Genomic DNA, 25,914 nt, shown 5'->3' with positions numbered 1-25,914 from the left:
GTTGACCCTTGAACAACATGGGTTTGAACTGCACGGGTCCACTTATAGGTGGATTTTTTTCAATAGTAAATACTACATCACTACACGATCTGATCCGTGGTTGGTTGAATCCACGGACATGGAACTGCATACTTGGAGGGCCAACTTAATTTATAGTCGGATTTTTGACCACATGGACGGTGGGTGTCTCTAACCTCGACGTTGTTCAAGGGTCAACTGTAATTCTAGAAATTCTTTAGAAGTTAAAATTATTTACTTTGGTATTAGTAGTAGTATTACAAAAATAGTTTTGACCTCATAGGCCCCTTGAAACAATCCTGAAGCCCCTTTAGGGGTCCAAGGACAACACTCCAAGAACCACTGTATTGCCATAATAGATCCTTTGATGGAAGAATTATTTGAAATGCACTTTAAATTTCTACCAGTATCACTTATATATTGAGGAATCTTTGATCTAATTAAATATTAATTTGGGGGGGGGTTGGGGAGAAGGAAGGATTCTCCTTGCAGCAAGTAAGGAGAATACTGGGGATCTTTTCCCAAAGAGGTGTCTCCCCGAACTGCAAAACTGGGGAAGTTTTAAACTAAGGGTATGTGCATATTCAGGAGGGGGCTTGAGCTGAGGAGAATTCAGCATAGAATTGGGGCAAAGGTCGACAGAGTCCAAGCTTTAGTTGGTTGAAGTCAGGAGGGTCAACACCATCATTCCATCCTCCACCTGAGTGGGGGTCGTATTAGTTCCTGCAGAACTGGTGTCAGGACTTACTGAAGCTCAGGTTCTTTATGCCTTGTCACAGAAAGAATCCACTGAGAGACAAAGTGATCGGTAAGAAGTGGCTTTATTTAGAGAGGTACACATTCCATAGACAGAATGCGGTCCATCTCAAAAAGTGAGAGCGGCCCTGGGAAAAACACACTCCATGGACAGAGTGTGGGCCATCTCAGAAGGCAAGAGTCTAAATATTAATATTTAATTTAGTTTTTGTATGTGACTGTAAGTATATTTTAAATTAGGACATTATTTCTGTTCTTAACTTTTTTTTTCTAAATTCTGTGATGAAAAGGCTGCACATGCATATAATCAGATTGTGGCCCTTAAAATAACTGCCAAAATGAAGCACTGAATCCTAGTTTGGGTGCAAGAACAATAGTCAAGATCTGTCATATGACATAACAGCTGGGGTAATATCTTTATCATTAAACTAATTATGTGAATTTTTCTAGGTTTTAGCCTACAGTAATATTTCTCCCCAACTATTCCAAGCTCTGTAATAAACTATGACTGCTAAACCATAAGGTGGGTGGGAATGATATTGTTGATGATCGTCTTGATCACATTCATAGGTAAGAGTTCTGAAACTTAACTCTCAATTTCTTGAGAAGGGATATTTTTTCACATGTAAATTTTCCACATGTTTAAGAATGATAATATTCTTTGGATCCTCCAAATTAATTCTGAGCTGAATTTAAATGTTAGCTATAAAATTAGATTGAATTGAAAAGCTGGTTACATTACTTCATAGCACATGACCCATGAGAGGCCCTAGTATGCAGATGAGGATGTGACAGTGAATTTGGAGTGGCATTCAACTCTGGAGGTAATAGAAGCATCAAGCAGAAACTCTTAGAGAAGCTGAAAGAAGCTAAAGCATTTAAAAACATACTAAATGGGTGAGTTTAAATACTATAGTTATTCCCTTAGTTGCAAAACTTAGTTGATTAGAAGATTTTGCTCATGAATGAATGATGTAAGTTACATTCAACATGGAAAATGCATTTCTTTGTTTCACTCTCATAATTCTAAAATCAGTTTTGTATGTTAAAATATGTTTAATGTAGCTTGGCTGACACTTTTGACCAAGTCAGTCCCACTTCTCAATTATATGCAAGAATGATCCTTTTCCAGCACTCAGTTATTGATCACAACATCTCTTCCTTTTTTCCTTAAATAAACCAAGACATTAAAATAAATATATCTTGGAACTGCTAACAATGTGTGCATGTCCCATAAAGTAAAATGAGCCCCGTTTCAAAAAAAGTATGAGGGAGGAGGGCTTTTGTAATGCAGATATACCATTGTACCGTGGGTACATTTTAGTACATGAGCTTTTTATTACATCACGTCATTGTGTAGGTGTGAGTACTGCTTATATAATATTTGCACCCAAAAGTGTATGTATACAGGGACACACACACACAAGCTTACACACACACACATTCTTGTTTGATAACATATTCACAGTATCATTTTGTGTTTTATTATATAAACTTTAAATATTTTCAGAAAAGAGCAAAAGTTAATTTTCTCTACATGACATTTTTAAGTACCATAGATAATATATAAAAAATGTTTTCTGATTAAAAATACATTTTATTTTATATTAAGTATCACTTCTTATCTTGGAATGTTCTCAAATATCATAGCATGAGAGAATCACAGTGGCTATGTGGATATAAGGTAAATATTCAGTCTTTCCTACTTCATCTCCCTCTCCACATTGACTTCTGGCACTTAGGAAGGCTTGGTATATCCCAGCTCTTTAACCCTTGGTGCTAATGTTTAAGCAGCTTCTGGGACTAAGTGTTGACGTGGGAGTGTCAGGGAAATGGCAGGGCCGGAGGAGGCCAGAGGAAAGAGAAGAGGGAGGATAGGGATATCTATTCCTAAGAGATGGGAGAGACAGTGTCTGACACCTGGGAACACTGAGGAGGGAGTAACCCCTAAGGGAATATGGCCCAGGGTTTCTCCCAACTGCTTCTAAGCAGTTTTGTTTTTCTTTGTTGAAAGCCCTGGGTTTTGCAGTTCAGGGCTTCATTATTTAGCACATCATGGAGCCATTATTTTCCGAGAGATTTTTCTCCTCTTTTTACCCTAGACCAAAAAAAGATGGCAGCAGACCATGGTGTACCTCTGCAGTCTGTTTTCCAGTCTCCACAGCCACCTTCTGCCTCCACAGGTCCCACCCAAGGATTCTCAGAGCTGCAGGAATGAGATTTTTTTCCAACTTCTTTCCTCATGGTGACTCCTCATGTACCCTCTTGAGGGCTGTGGTAAACTGTTTCTCTGTAGTAAAAATGCCTGTGATACTCTTCTCTACTGCCTCTCTCACATATAAGATGGCAGTATTAAAATTCCTCATATTGAATGTACTGTCATATTTCCAAAATTATTTACATGGTAAAATAAAAATATATTCTTTGAATATGCAGAGCTGTATTTTATATTTTGTGTCTTCAACTGTGTTTAACAAGGAAGGAGTAGAACCTTGGGTTAAGATGGGAGGAAGAACCTCACAGGGCTGATTTACAGGTAGAAAGTCAGGATTGGAGGCAGTTGGTTATTCCAGAGACAGGATCTGGTGGATTGCAGGTGTGTTGGGTGGTAGTTGCTCTGGAGGAGGAAAGGTGATCGTTGCTATGTGTGGAGTATATGTCCTGAAGAACTGATGGAACATGTTGGTATCTAACAGTGTGGAAGGGACCTCTCTAGGGTCTAGGCGCTGTTCCCTGGAGACTCTGCTGCTCATCAACAGTCTCCCATTGTTTTTTTCATACTATTTCTCAGGGTCAAACAACTGCAATTTCACCAGTGGGCTATAGTCGCCGGGGGTGGGGGGGTGGTAGACAATATTCGGGGGGCTTCCTAATAATGTAAAAAGTCTATCTCTGGAAGAAAGTCATTGAAATTGGCCTCCATAACTGAGGAATGATTCAGCAAATAAACTCATAAATCATACGGTTATGTATATGTTTCTTTTGATTAGGTACAGCAAAGGTGAAAAGGCAGGAGTGTTGCCCCAGCCTGCCAGTGTTTGGCATTCTTTATTGTGTGAATTTGAGGAAAGAGATGAGCAAGGTTCTTAGATCAACCATACAGCTTCTTGCAGCCTCTCCCAAGCAGAAGCAAAGGGAACGGGTTGAAGAGCTGTGCTGCCGAAGCGGCTGCTGGGAGTGGCAGTAGGTGTTTGGTGTCTCCTGCTGGTCAGTGTTGAGCAGTTAGGGGGCAGGTAGCCATGACCAACTCATCTGAAGCCATGCCCCCATGCTGCTCCCTTGGCTGGTAGGCTGTGAGGCACCACCCCTCCTTGTGCCCTACAGACAAGACCCTTGTGAGCCTGAGCCAGGCTGGAGCGAAGCCTTTCAGGCTTTATCCGCTGCCTACCATATTTCTCTCACTTTCTCCTCTCTGGGCCACTGGTGGGTTTTGTATAGGGGTAGGGGTGTCGGAAGTTAGGGTTCAGAAGCTCAGAGGTTGGTGGGAGGGCTGGGCCCCACTCTCCTCAGAGCACGAGGGCCCGCACTGGGGGGCAGGCTCTGAGGTGTCCGAGCCTCACCCAGAAAAAAAATCTACCTCAGGGGATCGAAATACCCTCTGGCCAATGACCCTGGGCAGTTTTTTCCCCTCAGTGAGTAACTGTAACATGGGGACCGGCTGGGTGGGAATGAGGTCATTGGACTCTGGGCTCCAGCTCCCTTCTGGCGTCAAGCATGACCCCTGGGAGGAGTAAGGTGTGTAATCAACCATTGATCTGTTTGAGATGATTGGATTTGTTCCTTCATGAACGCTGGCCTCCACTTGACTTCACACTAATACATTTGTTCATAAAAAGAGAATAATGCATATTTTATTATTCAGAATTTGGCAGTACTTGTGTGTTATATTTAGTTCCTTGGATGCAAAGAGGAAATTAGCTGTTGTCTCCTATCCTCACCTAACGGGAAGGAAAATTGTCAGGGTTAAATCCAAAGAAGGGGTGCTGCACACTGGCTAAGCTGGCCCTGGTGTGCTTTGGGGCAGAAGAAAACCATCAGGAGCTCAAAAGAAAGCAAGGAAGTGGAAGGTGACTATCCCATGGGGTGTTCCCAAGAGCTACCTACTGGGTGGAGCCTACGACACATCCGCATCACTGTGCTCAGAGGTAGAGCTAACGTTCGATTAGAAAGAAGAGCATTGATGAGATTATGGTTTCTCTTATTTCAAAGAATGCTGATGCCAGTGATGATGTCAGCCTGTGTCTGATCTCAGTTACCATTAGTGTCCCTCCCTGCCTACTACACTGAGCATCACCATCCCAAACAGGTTTCCTGCCCTTTCTCTATTCCTTGCCTCTGACCCCACTGTTTCCTTAGCCTTGCCAGTCAGTCCTTACATCATGCCTTCATTTGGCAAATATGGTTGGCAAATATCAACTCTTCTTAGGAGCCTTCCTTCATTCTAACAAGCAGAGCCAGGTATGATTTCTGTTCTGTTATAGAATTGTGCTCATATCTCACTTACTCAGTATTATACTTTATAAAATTATCTCTTTATTTTATTATACAGTTCTGTTCAATCTTTTTTTTTCAATCTTATTTTACATAATATTCTATCATAGCTATCTTCTTATATTGTCATCTCCTCCACTTGATTGTGAACTGGTGCCCTGAAACATGGACACTTCCTCTTGAAATCACCATTGTCCAGTATGTAGGAGATGTTCAGGAAATCTTGTTGAATCATTGAATTAATTTTCACCTAGGAGAATTGGTCACAACTTAAATTCTTAGGAAAAAATCTCTTGCTTTTGTTGTTGTTTGCTAGGAAGATTGCACATTATTCCATTATCATTTATTACTAATTGTATTTTCTATTTGGTGGGTTGTTACTTTTATACTTTTTGCCCATTACTGAAGTCTTAAGTTTCTTGGTTATGTCATATAAAGTAATTTGTATAAGATATTCATTCAGTGAATAATTTTGAGCATATCCCATGTGTGACATTGTTTTAGGTGCTAGAGATGTGTAGTTAGCAAAGAAACAAAAATCCTTGCATGGCAACCTAAATGTCCATCAACAGGGGAATGGATAAAGAAGATGTGGTACATATATACAATGGAATATTACACAGCCATAAAAAAGAATGAAAGAATGCTATTTTCAGCAACATGGATGGACTTAGAGGTTACCATACTAACTGAAGTAAGTCAGAGAAAAACAGATGTTATATATTAATGCATATATGTGAAATTTAGAAAAATGGTACAGATAGATCTACTTGCAAAGCAGAAATAGAGACACGTAGAGAACAAACGTATGGATACTAAGGGGGGAAGGGGTGGGAGTGGGATGAATTGGGAGATTGGGGTTGACATATATATACTACTATGTATAAAATAGATAACTAATGAGAACCTAAAATAGATAACTAATGAGAACCTACTGTATAGCACAGGGAACTCTACTCAGTGCTCTGTGGTGACCTAAATGTAAAGGAAATCCAAAAAGGAGGGGATATATGTATGTGTGTAACTGATTCACCTTGCTGTACAGCAGAAACTAACACAACATTGTAAAGCAGCTATATGCCAATAAAAAAAAAAATCCTTGCATGTTTGGTAGAATTTTCCTATAAAACCATCCTGAGGGTTTTTTTATTTTAACTTTGTTTTTGTGCAAAGCATTTAAACTACTGATTCAAGTTTTGAAAGATTATGTCAATTTTTATTTAATTTTTGACTGATTTATACTTCTTTTTGAGACAATTTTGGTAGGTAGATTTTTCTAGGAATTTATCCATTTCATTTAAGTTTTCAAATCCATTGTAATAAAATCATTCATAATATTTATTATCTTTTAAGTCTCTGCTCTGTATTTATTTCTCCCTTTACATTCCCAAGATTCTTTCCTATTTTTTCTTTACTTATCTTCCTAGAGGTTTGTGAATTTTGTTATTGTTTTCAAATACTTTTATGGGTCTATTTTACTTTCAATTTCTTTTTTTTTTATACATTTATTTATTAATTTATTTATTTATGTTTGGCTGCATTGGGTCTTCGTCGCTGCGCTCGGGCTTTCTCTAGTTGCAACAAGTGGGGGCTACTCTTTTTTTTTTTTTTTCGGTACGCAGGCCTCTCACTGTTGTGGCCTCTCCCGTTGCGGAGCACAGGCTCTGGACGCACAGGCTCACCAGCCATGGCTCATGGGCCTAGCCGCTCCGCGGCATGTGGGATCTTCCTGGACCGGGCACGAACCCGTGTCCCCTGCATCAGCAGGCGGACTCTCAACCACTGTGCCACCAGGGAATCCCTGGGGGCTACTCTTCATTGCGGTGCACAGGCTTCTCATTGCGGTGGCTTCTCTTGTTGCGGAGCATGGGCTCTAGGCGCACGGGCTTCAGTAGTTGTGGCATGTGGGCTCAGTAGTTGTGGCTCACGGGCTCTAGAGCGCAGGCTCAGTAGTTGTGGCACACGGGCTTAGTTGCTCCACGGCGTGTGGGATCTTCCCGGACCAGGCATCAAACCTGTGTCCCCTGCATTGGCAGGCGGATTCTTAACCACTGCGCCACCATGGAAGCCCCACTTTCAATTTCTGTTTAACTAATTTCTCTCTTATGTTTATTATTTTTTCCTTAAACTCTTTTTTTTCTTCTTCTTCTTCTTCTTTTTTTTTTTTTGCCACACCGCACAGCTTGCGGGATCTTCCCCGACCAGGGATTGAACCTGGGCCGCCTCAGGGAAAGCCTGGAATCCTAACCACTAGGCCACCAGAAAAGTCCTTCCTTATACCCTTTTTGAGTTTCTTCTACTCTTCCTTTTTCTGCAGTTTCTTTTTCAAGTTAAACACTTCTTACCAATTTGTAGCCTTTCTTCTTTTCTGGTATAAACATTTAAGGTCTAAATTATCCTCTAAGAGCCTCTTTAGCTGCCGACCACAATTTTTGTTGTTGTTGTTTGTTTTTTTTGGTCGCACTGCACAGCATGTTAGGATCTTAGTTCCCCCACCCACACCCCCTGTAGTGTAAGCTTGGAGTCTTAATCACTGGACTGCCAGAGAAGTCCCAGACCACAATATTGGATAAATGATATTTTATTATCATTCAGTTATAAGTGTTTTCTATTTTCTATAGTATTTCCTTTGACATCCAGGTTACATGAAAATGTGTTTTCTAGTTTTCAAATGTGCAGTAATTTTTAGTTATTGTCAAAAAACAAAACGAAACAGCCCATTTGTAATTTAACTGTTTGCAATCTTTTATTTCCTTTCCAAAGTTTTTTCTGTTTCTTCAGACCTCCCCTGTAATATAGTTTGTTCAAATGCTTTCTTGACCCAGTTTTGAGGACCGGTCAGTTCCCCTTTTTGAGGAGTTAGGTCCATACCCCAGTCACTTCCCCCATTAGCCTCTTGTGTGTACTCTGGGATCACTAGGAACCAGCCCTAATTGTCCTGGGGACTGGGAATAGATGACTAGGGACAGCTCCTCTGCTCCAAGCCTACAAAGTTTTTCAACTTAGCCAATCAACAGAGAACTCTTGAAAACTAATTAACCCCACCCTGCTTGCCATACATAAGTTGCCCCCTACAGCTCTCGCTTGCTGTTACTGTCCTTGGGTGCAACCCCTGTGTGGCCTGCCTCACAGCCTTCTCTCATTTTAAGCTGTAAGTAACAGGTCTGACACCAAATTCTGGATGCTTTATCACCTCTGCTGTGCAGCAGAGGTCCATGGAGCGCCTCCTGAAGGCCTTGGGAGTTTTTGCCTTCCAGTGTCAGACACGCTGGGTGGCTACGGTACCTGTGGCCCGGGGATTGTATTTTGATGTCTTTGGTCGTGAAATAAGATTTGGTCCACTAGGGGGCGCTGTAGGCTCACGCTATCGCTTTGTTTCTTGCTGAAGGTCTGTGCTGTGCAGCATATGACATACCACCTTGCTTTGGGGGTGGGTTTGCTCTGGGTATTTTTTTGTTGGTCACCTTCTCTCTGGTCAGGTTTCAGAAACTTAGCTCAATAAAAGATATTGTCCATGAAAATGTCAGGAGGGTAGGCGTTAGCCCTGACTGTGTCTCTGGCTGTGTTGCCTTTGAGTGCACCACCTCCCTTCTCTGGATTTTTCTTTTTTTTTAAACCACTGTTAATCTTTTAGTAGACACAGCTTTCCGAGTTTTTTCTGTACATGGATCACTAGGTAAGTATCTTTGTAGTTTTACAAAAATGGACTGATGCCGTATATATGGTTCTGAAAACTGGTTTTTTAAACATTTTACAATGCACCATAAACATTTTTCCATGCAATGGATGAAAATCTGCTACTGAAACACACAGGGCTGCAGTTGGATAAAGAGAGTGACACCTAAAGCATAGTATTAGCATAAGGTTAAATAAAGCATAGGGCCTTGCAAATGCCTGCCAGGGGCACTACACAAAAGGAATGTCTTCAAAGCCCCTTTGTGGGGCCCTGCAGCCACCCCTGAGTTCCCTTGGGCCCCTCGGGTGGAAGGGGTCCTGTAAACTTTTTTGCATCCAATTTCTGTCTGGTTTTCTTCACCTCATCCTCCACCCTGGCCATCTCGTCAAATTCTCTTATCATCGCTTCATTGCTCAAATGCATATCGTGTATGGCCTCCTTGTATTCCTTGAGACACTGAGCCAGCCCCTTGTTGGTTTTTCTTTTGGCCTTCCTGGGTACATCATCCCCAGCTGGGCGCTTTCCTGCAGCCCTTGGTTTGCTGGCTGGCTTTTCTTCTTTTGGCTTTCCCTCGCTCACTGGCTTTCCCTCACTTACTGGCTTTCCCTCGCTCACTGGCTTTCCCTCACTCTCTGGATTTCCTTCTTTTGGCTTTGCCTCACTCTCTGGCTTTTCCTTATCCTTTAGTACTTCCTCATCTTCTGTCTTTCCCCTGAGATCTGTCCTTCTCTTGTTTTCTAACTTTTCCTTGTCTTCCACAGTACAAGCTACTCCCGGCTTTCCCGCAACCAGTGGCTGTTCTTTGTTTTCCATCTTGCCTTGGTTCTCAGGCTTTCCTTCATTTTCACTGCGAGGATTCAGGACAGGTTCCTCCTCTTTCTCTAGCCCAGTAGAGCACTGGGAACAACAGACACGTACACCTGAAAGAACCTGGAGCAACAATTAGGGGCTCCCAGATGGCTCTGGGTCCGACAGCAGGCTTCTCTGGATTCTTAAAATTTCAACCTTTATTCTTTTTTTTTTTTTTTTTTTTTGGTGGGTGGGGATATTGTTTAGTTTTGAATCCCTTACTGGAGGGAAAACCTATTTAGTGTTTCTCCAGGACACTATCATTATTACTTTGCAAACCTGAAGACCAACTTTCTCCAGGGCAGTAACCTTTGCAAGTTGGAAATCTGAAACCTGCTTTTTTTTTTTTTTAAATTAATTAATTAATTAATTTATTTTTGGCTGTGTTGGGTCTTCGTTGCTGTGCACGAGCTTTCTTTAGTTGCAGTGAGCAGAGACTACTCTTCGTTGCGGTGTGCCGGCTTCTCATTGTTGTGGCTTCTCTTGTTGCAGAGCACAGGCTCTAGGTGTGCGGGCTTCAGTAGTTGTGGCACGTGGGCTCAATAGTTGTGGCTTGCGGGCTCTAGAGCTCAGGCTCAGTAGTTGTGGCTCACGGGCTTAGTTGCTCCGCGGCATGTGGGATCTTCCTGGACCAGGGCTCGAACCCGTGTCCCCTGCATTGGCAGGCGGATTCTTAACCACTGCACCATCAGGGAAGCCCTGAAACCTGCTTTTAACCTGAACAGCAACTCAGAAATTGATTGTGGCCCGCTGCGTCTAAATCAAAATATTTCCTGGATTCCTAGTTATGGCTAAGGGCAACATGCCAGGCTCACCCATTTCAAGAGAGAAAGCTATTCCTGTGTGTTTTATTTATCCTACTAATTTTCACAGCTGGTGCCATTTTGAGCACATATCTGTACCAGGCACCATGCTAAGTGTTTTACAAACATTAGGTCATTAATCCTCCCACAATCCTCAGGCTTTATCACCCTTTTTTACAGATGAGAAAATTGAGGTTCATATAGCTAGTACATGGTGGCCCTGAGATCCAAACCCAGACTGAGCAGGTCTCAAAAAGCAAGTGCCCTTAGCTAACATGGACCCTGGAGCTTGGGCTTATCCCCACTCATGGGGCCAGGTGTCTGTCACATGGCCAGTCAGTCAAGGGAGCACCAACTAGCTTTAAGGGACCATCTCCAGACCCACAACGACCAACTACCACTGATGACAATTTGGACATCCAGATATCATCTGTTCTAGACCTTACCACTTCTCCCCCCTCCATGGAGGGTCCATGGAGACTTACGCAATTCTAGACCTTACCACTTCTCCCCCCTCCATGGAGGGTCCATGGAGACTTACGCAACATGCTCAGATGGCCTTGCCCAGGGTAACTCGTCCCTCAAGGCCTCTAATTCCATGGTGGAACCTTCCTCAGGCTCTGCATTTCTAAAAATAAGTTACTCTGTATAATGGGCATGGATTTACTGGTCAAATTGTTACCGAATCAGGTCGTATGGACCCCTGCTCGGGCCCTAGCCCAGCCGAGGCCCCCTGCCTCAGCAGGGAAGTTTCAGGTTCGTGCAAAAACGAAGCTGAGATTGATGCAGTGCAAGCTTTATTAAATGGCCTGAGAATGGAGAAGCGGGAACTTTGTTTACGGATGAGCTTCTCGCACACGTGGATCAACTTTGGGTCATAGCCTAGAGCAGGGGTGTCATTTAGTAGCTGATGTAGTGAAATCAGCATAGAATGAGGCTCAGGGGTTGCTGGAGGTCAGATTCATCTTGGTTCCAGCTGGTTCTATCTGGGCTTTCGTTTTTCTCTTCCTATAACTCCGCTTTTTTGTCTCCAGACCCTATGACTTAAAGATACATGTTAGTTCCTGTCCAAGGGAGGGGTTGGCGGGTTTTGAGCAAGGATCTGGTGTCAGCTCTGGCAACAAAATATATCTGGGACATTTTTACTCTACATCTGCTTCCAGAGTTCATGATACTATTAGCACTGGAAAGCACTGCCGTAAGGAACTGTATTTAACCTGAATCCAAGGCCAGCATTCCCTAAGGTTATTTGTCTATTTCCTTTTCACTGGATTTCTATGAATCTGGTTCCACAGTTCACAGGTGGGAATATTACTCTAGCTGAGGAGTCCTCAGCCTCAGCACTGCTGGCCTTCTGGGCTGGATGACTGTATTGTGGAGGGCTGGCCTGTGTGCGGTAGGATTTTAAGCAGCATTTCTGGTCTTTTCCCGTTAGAAGCCAGAAGCAACTCCCCCCACCCTAAACAAACCTTACTCTTTTATATATATATAAAGCATATATATTTGCATATATATATGAAACATAAGCAGATTTACTATTTATCTGTGGTATTATTATTATTATTAATTTGGCTGCACCAAGCAGCTTGTGGGATCTCAGTACCCAGACGAGAGATCGAACCCGGGCCACTGAATCATAACCACTAGACCACCAGGGAACTTCCCTATTTATCTGTGGTATTAAAATATATCATGGGGAGGTGACTAGGAAAAAAAAATCCAAAAAGACTCCTTGGGAGGGGTGATAATGGAAAAAAAAAGGTTGATAAACACCACTCTAGCTCAATTTTTCAGTTCTTATTTATGCAAATTCCTCAGGAAAAATGACATTTGTGGCTCTTGTAAGCTGAACCAAAGAGCCAAGCAACTGTGGACACATAGAAGGAAATGGCTGGGAGCTGGCAGAAGCTGGCAGGATACCATATAGAAAAGACTCAGGACTGATGTCAGCTCCTTGGCTACGATGGGTACATGAACCTGAAGAAGCTCTCAGCCAGGAGCACTGTCAGGGGAAGCTCTGCTGTTTCTCAGTGGAAGGGGCTTGGGGGAGGGCTCTTCCTGTTGGGAAAAGGGCTTAGAGCTTTGTTGTCATGTCACTTTACACCAGGCTGAGGATGTTTATTGAATGTGGTTGACTAGGGCCTCCACATCACTGCCAGACATTTGGATACACTTTTCTCTCCTCCTGACTATCCTTATTCTTAAATAAATCTGGCCTCTCACTCCGACCTCCTCAGATCCCACTGTTTAGAGAACACTGAATATCTTGATTGCTGGCCACTGTACATCCATGATGGGGAAATAACAAACAGCCCACTGATCCAGAGTATAAAGATCACTTCTACAGCACATAGCCAGCTAAAATGAAAAAATTTAAATTAAAAATCCAACAAATAAATTTTAAAACATTTAAAAGTTTCTCTCTTGAAAAACTTAACTTCCCTCATCTTGCAGAGAGCAAACCTTCCCAGCTTTCAGTTTGGGGAAATGAGTGACTAAGAGTTTAACCTGAACCCAAGCTAAGAGTCACTCATTTTCTGCTTCTTACTTCTATCAAAAAACCCCACTTGAACTCAGCATAAATGGATGAGGAACAGAGCTGGTGCTCACAGGAAGCCACGAGCCCTTCAAAGGCTCCTGTCGTTCTTAGCGCCGTGCTTCTTGAGCAAGCCAGGCACTGCCTCGCAGACCTGCCTTGGAGCTACTTTCAGAAACACAAGGTAAGGGGCCGGTGTGGCCGGGGGGGTAGGGGGGTGCGGGTGAGGGGACACGTTCCCAGGGCCTCAGGCCCTGCATTGCTTTGTCCACAGGTGTGTGGACTTTGGAAGCGCTGAAAGCTGCCCAGCCACACAGCTAACCCTATCACTCAGGCATCCTGGTCATCCTGCTGGTCGTTCTGTTGGCACCTGTCCTGCAGCTCACACACAACCCACCCTCCCAGCCCTCATCTGACTGGCTCTCACATACATACAGGGCTCTCCTCCTGCACACATGTGGTCTAAGCCACAGGCTCAGAACACACAGCTAATTTTCATTCAGCATATACACTTTTCCGCTTCTGGCTTCTATCAAGACCCCCAGGTCAAGAAACACCTGCCAAATAAGGCCTGCAGAATAATTCCAGACATTTACCAGCTGTGTTGACTTTCGTTTCTTCTCCTGATAATTTCCTAACACCTCAGTCTCTCTTATTCCTTTCATTTTCACTGGTAAAATTATGGAGGAAGGCTAGAATTGTTATTCATTTAACTAGACTTGATAATCATTTAACACAGTTTTTTTTTTTTTGAGACCCTGAGATGCCCCAGGTCTTCAGCATCTGTTTGCAGGAATAAACCAAAACCTCTCTCTTGAGAAACACGTAGCTTGGGTGTTTGGGTGTGTGGAGGTCAGGGTGGGAGATGGGGAATAGATGTGAATTATCGAACAATGTGAAAGGGTTTTGATAAGGAATATCAGGGTTCCACTAAGAAGGATGCAAGAGGAGGTGGCCTTGAGTTGGAAAGCCTCCTGCATTGCTCCGATTCACATGTGGACGTGTGAATAACTTTAAGAAGGTAACCTCTTCATCTGCCAATTTAGATAAGAAATGAGGGTGGTTGGCGAGGTAGAGATTTTATTTCTGGCTATGATGTGCCTTTTCTAGATCTGTCCTGCTAATTCCCACTCTGATAGGATTCAGTGTGTAAGATTGATTTTTTTTTTTTTTTTTTTTTTTTTTTTTGCGGTACGCGGTCCTCTCACTGCTGTGGCCTCTCCTGTTGGGGAGCACAGGCTCCGGACGCGCAGGCTCAGCGGCCGTGGTGCACGGGCCCAGCCGCTCCGCGGCACGTGGGATCTTCCTGGACTGGGGAACGAACCCGTGTCCCCTGCATCGGCAGGCGAACTCTCAACCACTGCGCCACCAGGGAAGCCCCTAGAATTTTTAAAAAGAAATATTTTCTTGTTCCTTGCCCCCTTTTCTTTTATTCTTTTTTTAAAAAAAATTTATTTATTTATTTGGCTGCATTGGGTCTTAGTTGTGGCACGCAGGAGCTTCATTGTGGCATGTGGGCAATCTAGTTGTGGCGCACAGGCTCAGTTGCCCAGCGGCATATGGGATCTCAGTTCCCTGACCAGGGATCGAACTCACATCCCCTGCATCAGAAGGTGGATTCTTAACCACTGGACCACCAGGGAAGTCCCAGAATTTTTTTTTTTAAAATAGATTTATTTATTAATTTATTTATTTTTGGCTGCGTTGGGTCTTCGTTGCTGCCCGCGGGCTTCCTCTAGTTGCGGCCAGCGGGGGCTGCTCTTCATTGCGGTGCGTGGGCTTCTCATTGCGGTGGCCTCTCTTGTTGCGGAGCACGGGCTGTAGGCGCGTGGGCTTCAGTAGCGGTGGCGCGTGGGCTCAGTAGTTGTGGCTCTTGGGCTCTAGAGCGCAGGCTCAGTAGTTGTGGCACACGGGCTTAGTTGCTCTGCGGCATGTGGGATCTTCCTGGACCAGGGCTCGTACCCGTGCCCCCTTTATTGGCAGGCGGATTCTTAACCACTGTGCCACCAGGGAAGCCCCCAGAATTTTTATATAAAGGCAAGAGGCCAACCTGGTTCCCTTCTAGCCTGATGATTTACCTAAGTCATCACTGAATTTTTGGTGTTACAGTCTGAAGGGGAAACATGCATAGATTTTTAAATCTTTTTTTAATTTTTTGTTTTTGGCTTTCATGTTAGAAAGGCCCTGGATAAAGTTCTGTTGGGCACGTCAGCTAGTCTTGTCATTCTTGCGAGTGATTTCAGTAATGCCAGACTAACTTTCAGAAATATATTTTTGAAAAACACCTCATCATTGGGACTTCCCTGGCAGTCCAGTGGTTAAGACTTCGCCTTCTGGTGCAGGGGATGCGGGTTCAATCTCTGGTCGGGGAGCTAATATCCCATATGCCTCACGGCCAAAAAACATAAAACAGAAGCAATATTGTAACAAAATTCAATAAAGACTTTAAAAATGGTCCCTGTATTGAAAAAAAAAATCTTCAAAAAAAAAAAAAGAAAAACCTCTTGTTGATAAAGAGGTTTTACTACCCCCGCTTACAAACAGGAGAACCAGAGCTCCCAGCAGAGGGGTAGAAAAGGTGACAGAGCTGTAATTTGGAATCTGCCTCCAAAGGGCAGGATTATTTCACTTTGGCTGTACTGCCCTTCAGTTCAAGGACCTGAGCCCTTCAATGTGGGAAGGCTGGGAAAACTGTATGGTGATCTGGGCAAAATACGAAGCAGTTGTGCTCTGTACGCAGCACCGTTCTGATTTGCTTTTGTTCTGATAGAAATCTTGTTGGCTTTTCCACTCATTAGGTTCTTCTGGTTGGGCTCAGACCTGCCGTGAGAAGCCTGTAAATCTGAAAATGAACCCCACGGGTATAGCAGACACCACCCTGGATGAAAGCATCTATAACAATTATTATCTTCATGAAAGCATCCCCGAACCTTGCACCAAGGAAGGTATCAAGGCATTTGGGGAGCTCTTCCTGCCCCCCCTCTACTCCTTGGTCTTTCTGTTTGGTCTGCTTGGAAATTCTGTGGTGGTTCTGGTCCTGTTCAAGTACAAGCGGCTCAAGTCCATGACCGACGTGTACCTGCTCAACCTTGCCATCTCGGACCTGCTCTTTGTGCTCTCGCTCCCTTTCTGGGGCTACTATGCCGCAGACCAGTGGGTGTTCGGGCTCGGCCTCTGCAAGCTAGTTTCCTGGATGTACCCGGTGGGCTTCTACAGTGGCATATTCTTCATCACACTCATGAGCATCGACAGGTACCTGGCCATTGTGCACGCGGTCTTCTCCCTGAGAGCGAGGACCTTGACTTACGGGGTCATCACCAGCGTGGCCACGTGGGCAGTGGCTGTGCTCGCCTCCCTCCCAGGCCTTGTGTTCAGCACGTGTTATACTGAGCACAACCACACCTACTGCAAAACCAAGTATTCTTTCAACTCCACAAGGTGGAAGGTTCTGAGCTCCCTGGAAATCAACGTTCTAGGGCTGGTGATCCCCTTGGGGATCATGCTGTTCTGCTACTCCATGATCATTAGGACCTTGCAGCATTGCAAAAATGAGAAGAAGAACAAGGCAGTGAAGATGATCTTTGCTGTGGTGGTCCTCTTCCTGGGGTTCTGGACCCCTTACAACGTGGTGCTCTTCCTGAACACCCTGGTGGAGCTGGAGGTCCTTCAAGACTGCACCTTTGAGAGGCACCTGGACTATGCCATTCAGGCCACAGAGACCTTGGCTTTTGTTCACTGCTGCCTTAATCCGGTCATCTACTTTTTCCTGGGGCAGAAATTTCGCAAGTACATCGTACAGCTCTTCAAAACCTGCCGGGGCACTTTGGTGCTCTGCCAGTACTGTAGGTTCCTCCCGATTTACCCCGACACCCCCAGCTCATCTTACACACAGTCCACGGTGGACCACGATCTCCACGATGCTCTGTAAAAGATGAAAATGTGAAAAGCAGAGTTAATAAGCTTCTCAAATTAAGAGCTTATTTAAAATTGTATTGTAGTAAGAGTTTCCTGAACAAGTACCGGGAAGAATTATATCCACTGCAAAAAGTAGGGCTTCTCACCCTGCAGTCAGCTTTACTTCCTGCCAAGTACAAGTTCAGTGTGACCAGAGTTCACCCGGACCAAGGTGTCCTTCCTCGCACCAGGCTTTCCTGCAGGGATGAGTAAACCCGAGGAGGATTCTGAGCAGTGTTTCAATGAGGAATTGGATGATTTTGGAAAGGGAAGACCAGTCCCTTCTAACCTGAACTCATGGGATTCTCTAGAGGGGACTGTAGAGAATTGACTGGGGGAGTAAATCTCTACTTCTTGTTGTGAAAATGAGCCCTTTCATTAACTTCTAGCTTTTTGTGAAACAATATAGAAAACTTCGGCATGCTGTCCCAGTGTTTTCCTAAGAATATATCTGAAGCATGGTGTACTCCACGTAGCCAGGTGTCTGCAGAAACGAATAGTGAAGTAATGAACTTAGATCTTGATTCTTTTATTGTAAAGGCTTATCTGTTAATGGAAGCCAAGCTTTCAATGCTGATTACAATCATAAGGAGAAAAAGGCATTAGCATGGTCTGATTTCCAAACATGAAATACAAGGCATTAACAAATCTAAACATACTTGTGGAAATCCAAACACAGCTTCATATGCTTGTGGACATGTTTTGTTTTAATTATAACAGATGAATATTCAAATTAAAAAATAATACATAGGCCCAGACACATTTATTTGGGGTCTTTTACTCATTTACAAACATTTCCTTCAAAACCAAAAATGATGAGGACTAATCAAGTATGACAATTTTTCCTTAATCATTTTGAAGTGCCTGCCGTCAAGTGAGGCAAGAATAATCCACTAAAAGTTATCGCTGATGTGGCATAAAAATGACTTTCCAAGGTGTCATCCTCTCTTTTAAAATACTGGCCCTGCTTTTTAACTTTTGGATGACTCAAAAGTTCTTACAGGTCATTTAAATTATGTAATTAATCATTTTACACCATTAAGATAAATCTCTGTTCGTACAGCCTTAATCAGAATTAAGTAAAGACTTTAAGAAAGTCTAGGGATACCTGTACTATCTCCAGAAACAAAACCTATTTTACAGACTATTACCTGAGTTAACCAGTTTAAAATGTTTCTGTAAATTTACACATTATTGCATGCTTTACATTTATAAAGAATGCATTTCCAGAAAATTTATTTTCAGAAGTGATTTTAACAGGGTAAGTTGATGTTGCCTTTGTAGAAATACAATAAAATACAATAAAATAAACCTGTGTATGGTTTCTCCTTGGTATGTGTGTGTTTGGTCTCCTGATGGGGATGAGAATCTGAGCCACTAATATTCCAATTGTCTCGATTAATCATCTTTGCTACATGTCATAGATGAGATGGATGTCCCCGAGAGGAAGAATTAAAGGGTTCACTGTTAAGATCACCACTTGGGATGGGGAAAGGAGTCGCTATGTGTTGTCACAACAACGCTTGGAGGTTAGAATGGATAAGGAGTGGGGGTGGGCCGGGTTCCTAGGCAGTGTTTCCTTAGAAAACCTCCGCACCATATGGCAAGGTCTGCAAATCCTACCTCTGTGTTTCCTTGTGAGTCTGACCACATTACTTTCCTCTCTTAGCCTCAGTTTCCTCGCATCTGTAAAGCAGAATATAGTTCAGAGTGATTGAAAAAAAGAAATAAGATGATTACTGAAAGAATCTATGTTCCTTAGTCATAGATAAAGTGTGGTTTTGAACTTCCCAGCCAGTGACTGCCTCCCCTTTCCTGAGGGAGCTTGTAATTTCATTCATTTAATCACAAGGAGACAGAAATTTAAGGACACCGAGGGAGTTCCCTGGCAGTCCAGTGGTTAAGACGCCGAGCTTTCACTGCAGGGGGCACGGGTTCGATCCCTGGTTGGGGAACTAAGATCCCACATGGCACACAGCATGGCCAAAACAAAAAAACCCCCCAAACCCCAGTAAGGACACCAAAAGACAAAGACTGGCCAAAGGGGTTTTACTGTCCCTTCCTTGTCCATCGCATGCAATGCTAAGCAAGGCTGCAGTGCAGACCACACAGCTACCACCCCTCCACCTGAGGGTAGGGTCACTTATCACCCCCAGTCACTCAGGGCCTCCCTTGTTCCAAAGTTGGGGGGAGTCCCCTCAGGATGGGAATTTAAAACCTCTGGTGATACCCAAACATAATCCTCTCAGAACACTGAAAAGAAAGTTCCTTCTTCCCCTTCAGTAACAGAAACATAGAAAGCAAGCCAGCTTGATTTCTACACAAAGGTTTTTTTTTTGAGGGCATCAGGACCAATGATCACCAGCTGCCCAAGTACCAAAAAATTATGCTTCCAAAATCTCTTGATGTTGATTCCGCACAAAGAACAAGCAAGCTGCCCTATGTGTGCCACTCACAACAGAAGCCCTTTTTAAGGTGGGTTTAACGATAAGTTTTCAGACATTAGACCCATCCTTTTCTTGTTGCAATATGCCTCGCTTCTGGGGAACACAGGCTAGGTGTAATTTCTTTAAGAACAAAAGAAGCAGGTTTGCTTTGGAGGTGATGTAAATGTTTTGGAACTAGATAGAGGTGATGGCTGCACAGCATTGTGAATGTACTGAATGTTACTGAATTGCACATTTTTAAATGATTAGTTTTATAGTATGTGAATTTTACCTCAACAACAACAACAAAAAGAATAATAAGAAATAGCCCTGTCAGGATCTGTCCCGTAGTTGGTACTCAAATTCTATTAAATAGATGTGTTACCTGCTTCCCATGAGAAGGAAGAATACAGGGTGATGGCAAAAGGTCTTCAGATCTTTAGGTAGGTTATTCCTAAGAAACTCTCATAACACTTTGGGACATTTGATGCAATTAATTCCTATTTGTTGAGAGTCTGTTTTGTGCCAAACCGGATGCTAGGTAATGGATAGAATATAGGATAAAGGAGTGAGCTCTATATGTATGGAATTTATAATCTGAGAAGGGAAAACACAAGCACAAGATCGACTATAGTGCAAGCAGGACAGATAGGATAACAAAGTCACAAACAAAATGCTTCAGGACCCCAAATGAAGGAGAAATCAATTCAATGTCAAATTTTATAATACAAGTAGCTTTTGAAGTCAGCTTTATAAGAAGAGCATGATTTGGATGAATGGAAGGGAGGAAGGACATTCTATGCTGATGAAATCACACATGAAAAGGCAGGTGTGGTGTCAAGAGCACACTGTGTGGTCAGGTAGTGGTGAGGAGGTTTTCGTAGTTAAAGTGAACGTTGCAGGTAGGGGAGAGGAGCAAAGTAGGAAAAGATGAGACAAAAGAAAAATTATAGACCTAAGAGGCAGCAGTTTGGAGCTCCTGAGCCAGTGGCCATCCTGCATTGGGCTGGAGGAGACTGTTAATGGGTGCTGTGGGATGCCGTCCACACACCCCATGCAGGATGGAGGGCCGCTCACTGCACCATCTACCAGGAGGCCGGACATCTGGGGCTCTCAGCTGGTCTCCTTTCAGGACTGTCCTTCCTGGGCCAGCTCATATCCAGCGCCTGGATACTGAGGAGAAAGAAACACTTGCCCCCTTGCTTTAATTTGGGACAACGCTGATAGGCCATTACAACTGCAGAGCTCCCCATAAGATTAGCTGGGGCCTCTGCTGCAGGTACATTGTGGACCAACTTTTCCTACTGCCCACTCCTGCTTCCTTCATGCCCTTACAGGTGTTGTTCCCAAGAGGACTCCCCATTAAATCTCCTGTATGCTAATCTCAGGGTTTCAGAGTCTGTTTCCAGGAACTCAGGTCTAAAATGGGGACTTCTGGATCAGCACCTAATATAAATGGAAATTGACCCCATTTCCACTGTGGGAAAATGAGGAAGCACTGAGTTTGCATCAGGGCTGTCCATTCATTGCCTTCCGGCCCTCATTTGACTCTTGGTTCATGCAATTCCATTAGTCAACCTCACCTTTGCTGCCATAATTTGCCTGCCTTAAGCCCTGAGGCATTGTCCCTACACTCTGTTTCTATTATAGTCATAGGCCAACTCTACCCTTGGCCGTGTTGCGGCCACCTGACGTCCTGTGTTCTGTACCGGTCAGTGGCTTCCTGCGCTCAAAGGAACCAGACACAAGCTCCACCCATTTCTGTGATCACAATACTTTACTCCTGAATGGCCATCATCAAAAAGTCTACAAATAATAAATGCTGAAGGGAATTCCCTGGAGGTCCAGTGGTTAGGACTCCATGCTTTCACTGCCAAGGGCCTGGGTTCAATCCCTGGTCAAGGAACTAAGATCCCACAAGCCACGTGGCCCAGCCAACAGCAACAACAACAACAAATCAAAAACAAAAAAAAAATGCTAGGGAGGTCGTGGAGAAAAGGGAACCCTCCTACACTGTTGGTGGGAATGTAAATTGGTGCAGCCACTATGGAAAATAGTATGGAGGTTCTTTGAAAAACTAAAAATAGAGCTACCATATGATCCAGCAATCCCACTCGTGAGCATATATCTGGAGAAAACTCTAACTCAAAAAGACACATGCAGCCCAATGTTCACAGCAGCACTATTTACAATAGCCAAGACATGGAAGCAACCTAAGTGTCCATCAACAGATGAATGGATAAAGAAGGTGTGGTACATAAGTACAATGGAATATTAATCAGCCACCAAAAAAAAAAAAAAAAAGAAAGAATGCCATCGGCAGCAACATGGGTGGACCTAGAGATTATCTTATTAAGTGAAGTAGGTCAGACAGAGAAAGACAAATATCATATGATATCACTTACACGTGGAATCTAATAAAAATGATACAAATGAACTTATTTATAAAACAGAAATAGACTCACAGACATAGAAGACAAACTTACGTTTACCAAAGAGGAAGGGTGGAAGGGATAAATTAGGAGCTTGGGATCAAAATATACACACTACTATATATAAAATAGATAACCAACAAGGACCTACTCTGTAGCACAGGGAACTATGTTCAGTACCTTGTAATAACCTATAATGGAAAAGAATCAGAACAAGTATAGATACATATATGTATAACTGAATCACTTTGCTGTACACCAGAAACCAGGACAACATTGTAAACCAACTAATTTCAATAAAAATAAAATACTTCACTCCTTAAAAGCTTATAATGGCTCCAAATTCCCCTTTCAGTATACCAGAACTCCACCAACTGTTTTCACATATTGAAACTCATTTCAGCCTCTTCTTAAAGTAGATAAGGTTGGTTTTATTATCCCCAAGCAACTGAGTTCAGGGGAAACAATATTCTAATAATGAATTAGACAAACCCTACCAACAATAATCATCACCTCACTGCTTAGTAAAATGCCTAGCGCAGAGCAGTTGTTCAATTATTTTTTCGTGAATGAGTGAGTTTCCTTATCTCTTAATTAAGTACTCTATGCTGGCAATTCAAGTTTCTATTTCACTACACAAAGGTCACCAGTCCTCTCTCCAAAATCCCCATTATGTTTCTAATAAAACTTTGTGTGACAGAGCTCAAAGGTTGATTGAATTGCCTCCTAGTTCCAGAAATTGTGGTCCTTGGGTCAAAAATGACTTCATTAAGACTTCTGGTATGAACAGAGCTGCAGAAGTCTGCATTTTCATCTTCTCTGGGAAATTGTAAAATAACAGCAAGAAGAAAGAATGAAAAAACCCACGAACTCTATTTTCAATCAAACTTGGAGAGAGAGATACTTTTCAGACTCCAAAATATATGAAAGGTCTGCTAAAAGCAGCCGACGTCAGGCGCAAATTGTGGGGAAAGGTGAAGAGAAGGGTGGGGAGAGGGTGCAGCAGTGACGGACCTCACAAAGCACTGAAAGAATCCACTTCCCAAAGGGAGGGGCACACCTCCAGGAGAAAGGCTTCAGTCAGAAGCCCTCCGAGTCCCAGTTCGGTTCAGAAGAGCAGACAAGGCAGATTTGTTAAATTTCAGATTTGCAGGAGGCAATCTCTCTCTGAGGCAGTAGAAGAGAGTCATTGGGTTGTGAAAACAGCTTGCCTCCTGGAAAATTACCAACACCCTGCCCCAAACACACACACAGACACACACAAATACAAATATAATCATATTTAACAATTCAAAGATAGGGTTTTCCTGGTGGCGCAGTGGTTAAGAATCCGCCGGCCAATGAAGGGGACACAGGTTCAAGGCCTGGTCTGGGAAGATCCCACATGCCGCGGAGTAACTCAGTCCGTGCGCCACAACTACTGAGCCTGTACTCAAGAGCCCGCAAGCCACAAATACTGAGCCCACGTGCCACAACTACTGAAGCCTGCGCTCCGCAACAAGAGAAGCCACAACGATGAGAAGCTCAACCCAAAACAGCTCAAAATAAAAACAAACAATAAACTAATCAATTGAAAAAAAAACAATTCAAAGATAGACACTAAGAAAAATAATATTGACTATAACCAGGATAGGAATATGACAGAAGTATAGGAATATAATATTTTATTATCATGATCAAATATATTTATCTCAGTTCAAAATGCTTAACAGGGCACTCTTGAGGTATTTTGGCTAAAAGCAAAAGACGACAAGAATGCCTGCTATCATCACTGCTACACGCCCTCGTGCTGGAGATACTAGTTCCTTGCTGTAAGCGGAATAAACTAGAGCTATAAAAACTGGAAAAGAGGGACATTCTACAAAGTATCTGACCAGTACCTCTCAAAACTGTGAACATCAGCAAAAACAAGGAAAGTCTGAGAAACTGTCCCAGGAGGAGCCTGAGGAGACATGACAATTAAATGTAGTTAGTTGTGGAACAGAAAAGGACATTAGCTAAAAACTAAGGTCATCTGAATAAAATGTGGACATTAGTTGATAATAATGCATCAATATTGGTTCATCAAGTATAACAAATGCATCATGCTAAGGTAAGATATTAGTAATAGGGGAAATGGAATATATAGGAACTCTCTGTACTTTCTTCATAATTTTATTTTTTTTCCTCTTCCAGTTTTATTGACGTATAATTGGCATATAGCACTGTATAAGTTTAAGGTGTACAGCATAATGATTTGACTTATATACATCATGAAATGATCATCACGTAAGTTTAGTGAACATCCATCATCTCATATAGATATGAAATAAAAGAAAAAGAAAAAATGTCACCAAAGATATTACATAATTATTGGATAGATTTCCCACCCTGTACATTTCATACCTGTTACTCATTTATTTTGTAACTAGAAAGATGTACCTCTTAAACTCCCTCACCTATGTTACTCATCCGCCACCCCCTCCCTTCTGATACCCACCTGTTTGCTCTCTGTATCTATGACTGTTTCTGTTTTTCTTTTTACGTTTGTTCATTTATTTTGTTTTTTAGATTCCACATATAAGTGATAACATACAGTATTTGTCCTTCTATGTCTGACTTATTTCACTGAGCATAATGCCTTCTAGCTTCATCCATGTTGTCACAAATGACAAGATTTCATTCTTTTTTGTGGCTGAGTAATATCACATTATATATATATAATACGTATATACCACGTCTTCTAAAAAAGAATGCTTATATATATATAACTGAATCACTTTGCTGTACACCTGAAACGAACAATATCAACTATACTTCAATTAAAAAAATAAAGATGGCATCTTAAATCAAAGGAGGGACACAATGAATTGTTTATTTAAGGAGGAGACCAAAATGGACCATCATCTGGGAAAAAAATGAAGCTTGATTCATACCTCACACCATACATGGTTAAATTACAAATAGATAAAATATTTAAATGTAAAAGTTGGAGCAATCAAAGTTCTAAATGGAAACATGGGAGAATTTCTTCAGAATTTTGGCACAGGCAAGAACATTCTCAAAATTCAGAAGCCATAAAAGAAATGAGTAATAAATTCATCTATGTGAATACAAAAATATGCATGACGAAACATCACCAAAAGAAAAATCAGAAGACAAATGACAAACTGCAGAAAATATGTATACATGACTGAACTATTTTTCTGATGATTAAATGGCACATGGATGTTTATTACATTATTCTTAGTACTCTTCTGTATGGTTAAAACATTTAATAATAAAAATTAATTAATGTATATCCATATTATGGAATATGCCATTAAAAAGAATCATGTCCAGCTATAAACTTACTACCATGCAGAAATGTTCATGATGTATATATTAAGTGCTTCTATTTTTTTGTTGTTGTTTTTGGCTGCATGGCTTGCGGGATGGAACCTGGGCCCCGGCAGGGATAGCTTTGAGTACTAACCACTAACTACTGGACCACCAGGGAATTCCCTTAAGTGCATTTTAAAAACCTGGAAAGATAAACCTCAAACTTCAACCCCAAACTATTAGTCATTTAAAACGTTTCCAGATTTATTGAGATATTATTGATGTTAGCCATTTTTATAGAGGGAAGAATTATGCTTTATAATTTCAGGGCTGGGCTTCCCTGGTGGCGCAGTGGTTGGGGGTCCGCCTGACAATGCAGGGGACGCGGGTTCGTGCCAGGTCCGGGAGGATCCCACATGCCGCGGAGTGGCTGGGCCCGTGAGCCATGGCCGCTGAGCCTGTGCGTCCAGAGCCTGTGCTCTGCGGCGGGAGAGGCCACAGCAGTGAGCGGCCCACGTGCCGCAAAAATAAAAAACAAAAATTAAAAATATAATTTCAGGGCTTCTTTATTTCTTTAAACAAACATGCATTATTTTCATATTCTGCCAAAACAATCAATATCCTCCATTTTAGAAAAATAAAAAGAGGGAGAGCTTGTGATTAAGGAAAACTG

General features: G+C 42.6%; 2 protein-coding genes and 1 non-coding gene across 3 annotated transcripts; 1 reads left to right on the top strand and 2 right to left on the bottom strand.

Annotated features, from left to right (window-relative positions):
* Nucleotides 1–8,985: 8,985 nt before the first annotated feature.
* On the bottom strand, nucleotides 8,986–9,938 carry LOC101278351 (transcription elongation factor A protein-like 4). The gene has a single exon (XM_033405478.2). It carries the CDS (start codon nucleotides 9,752–9,754, stop codon nucleotides 9,191–9,193), a length of 564 nt encoding a protein of 187 aa, XP_033261369.1. The 5' UTR covers nucleotides 9,755–9,938; the 3' UTR covers nucleotides 8,986–9,190.
* Nucleotides 9,939–15,977: 6,039 nt separating this feature from the next.
* CCR4 (C-C motif chemokine receptor 4) lies at nucleotides 15,978–18,365 on the top strand. Its single transcript, XM_004279695.3, has one exon. The coding sequence runs from the start codon at nucleotides 15,978–15,980 to the stop codon at nucleotides 17,055–17,057; it is 1,080 nt and encodes a 359-aa protein (XP_004279743.1). The 3' UTR covers nucleotides 17,058–18,365.
* Nucleotides 18,366–19,421: 1,056 nt separating this feature from the next.
* Nucleotides 19,422–19,555, bottom strand: LOC117196536 (U11 spliceosomal RNA). The gene has a single exon (XR_004476773.1). It is a non-coding gene; the product is annotated as a U11 spliceosomal RNA (small nuclear RNA).
* Between the last annotated feature and the right edge of the window lie 6,359 nt (nucleotides 19,556–25,914).

This window comes from Orcinus orca, chromosome 10 (assembly GCF_937001465.1).
Source record: "Orcinus orca chromosome 10, mOrcOrc1.1, whole genome shotgun sequence".
Lineage (NCBI taxonomy): Eukaryota > Metazoa > Chordata > Mammalia > Artiodactyla > Delphinidae > Orcinus > Orcinus orca.
Note: the sequence above shows the minus strand (reverse complement) of the source record. Positions and strands in the feature narration are given on the sequence as shown.

Bases quoted from the DNA above. Each gene is read 5' to 3' on its own strand.
- LOC101278351 (XM_033405478.2), bottom strand. From the start codon at position 9,754: ATGGAAAACAAAGAACAGCCACTGGTTGCGGGAAAGCCGGGAGTAGCT.
- CCR4 (XM_004279695.3), top strand. From the start codon at position 15,978: ATGAACCCCACGGGTATAGCAGACACCACCCTGGATGAAAGCATCTAT.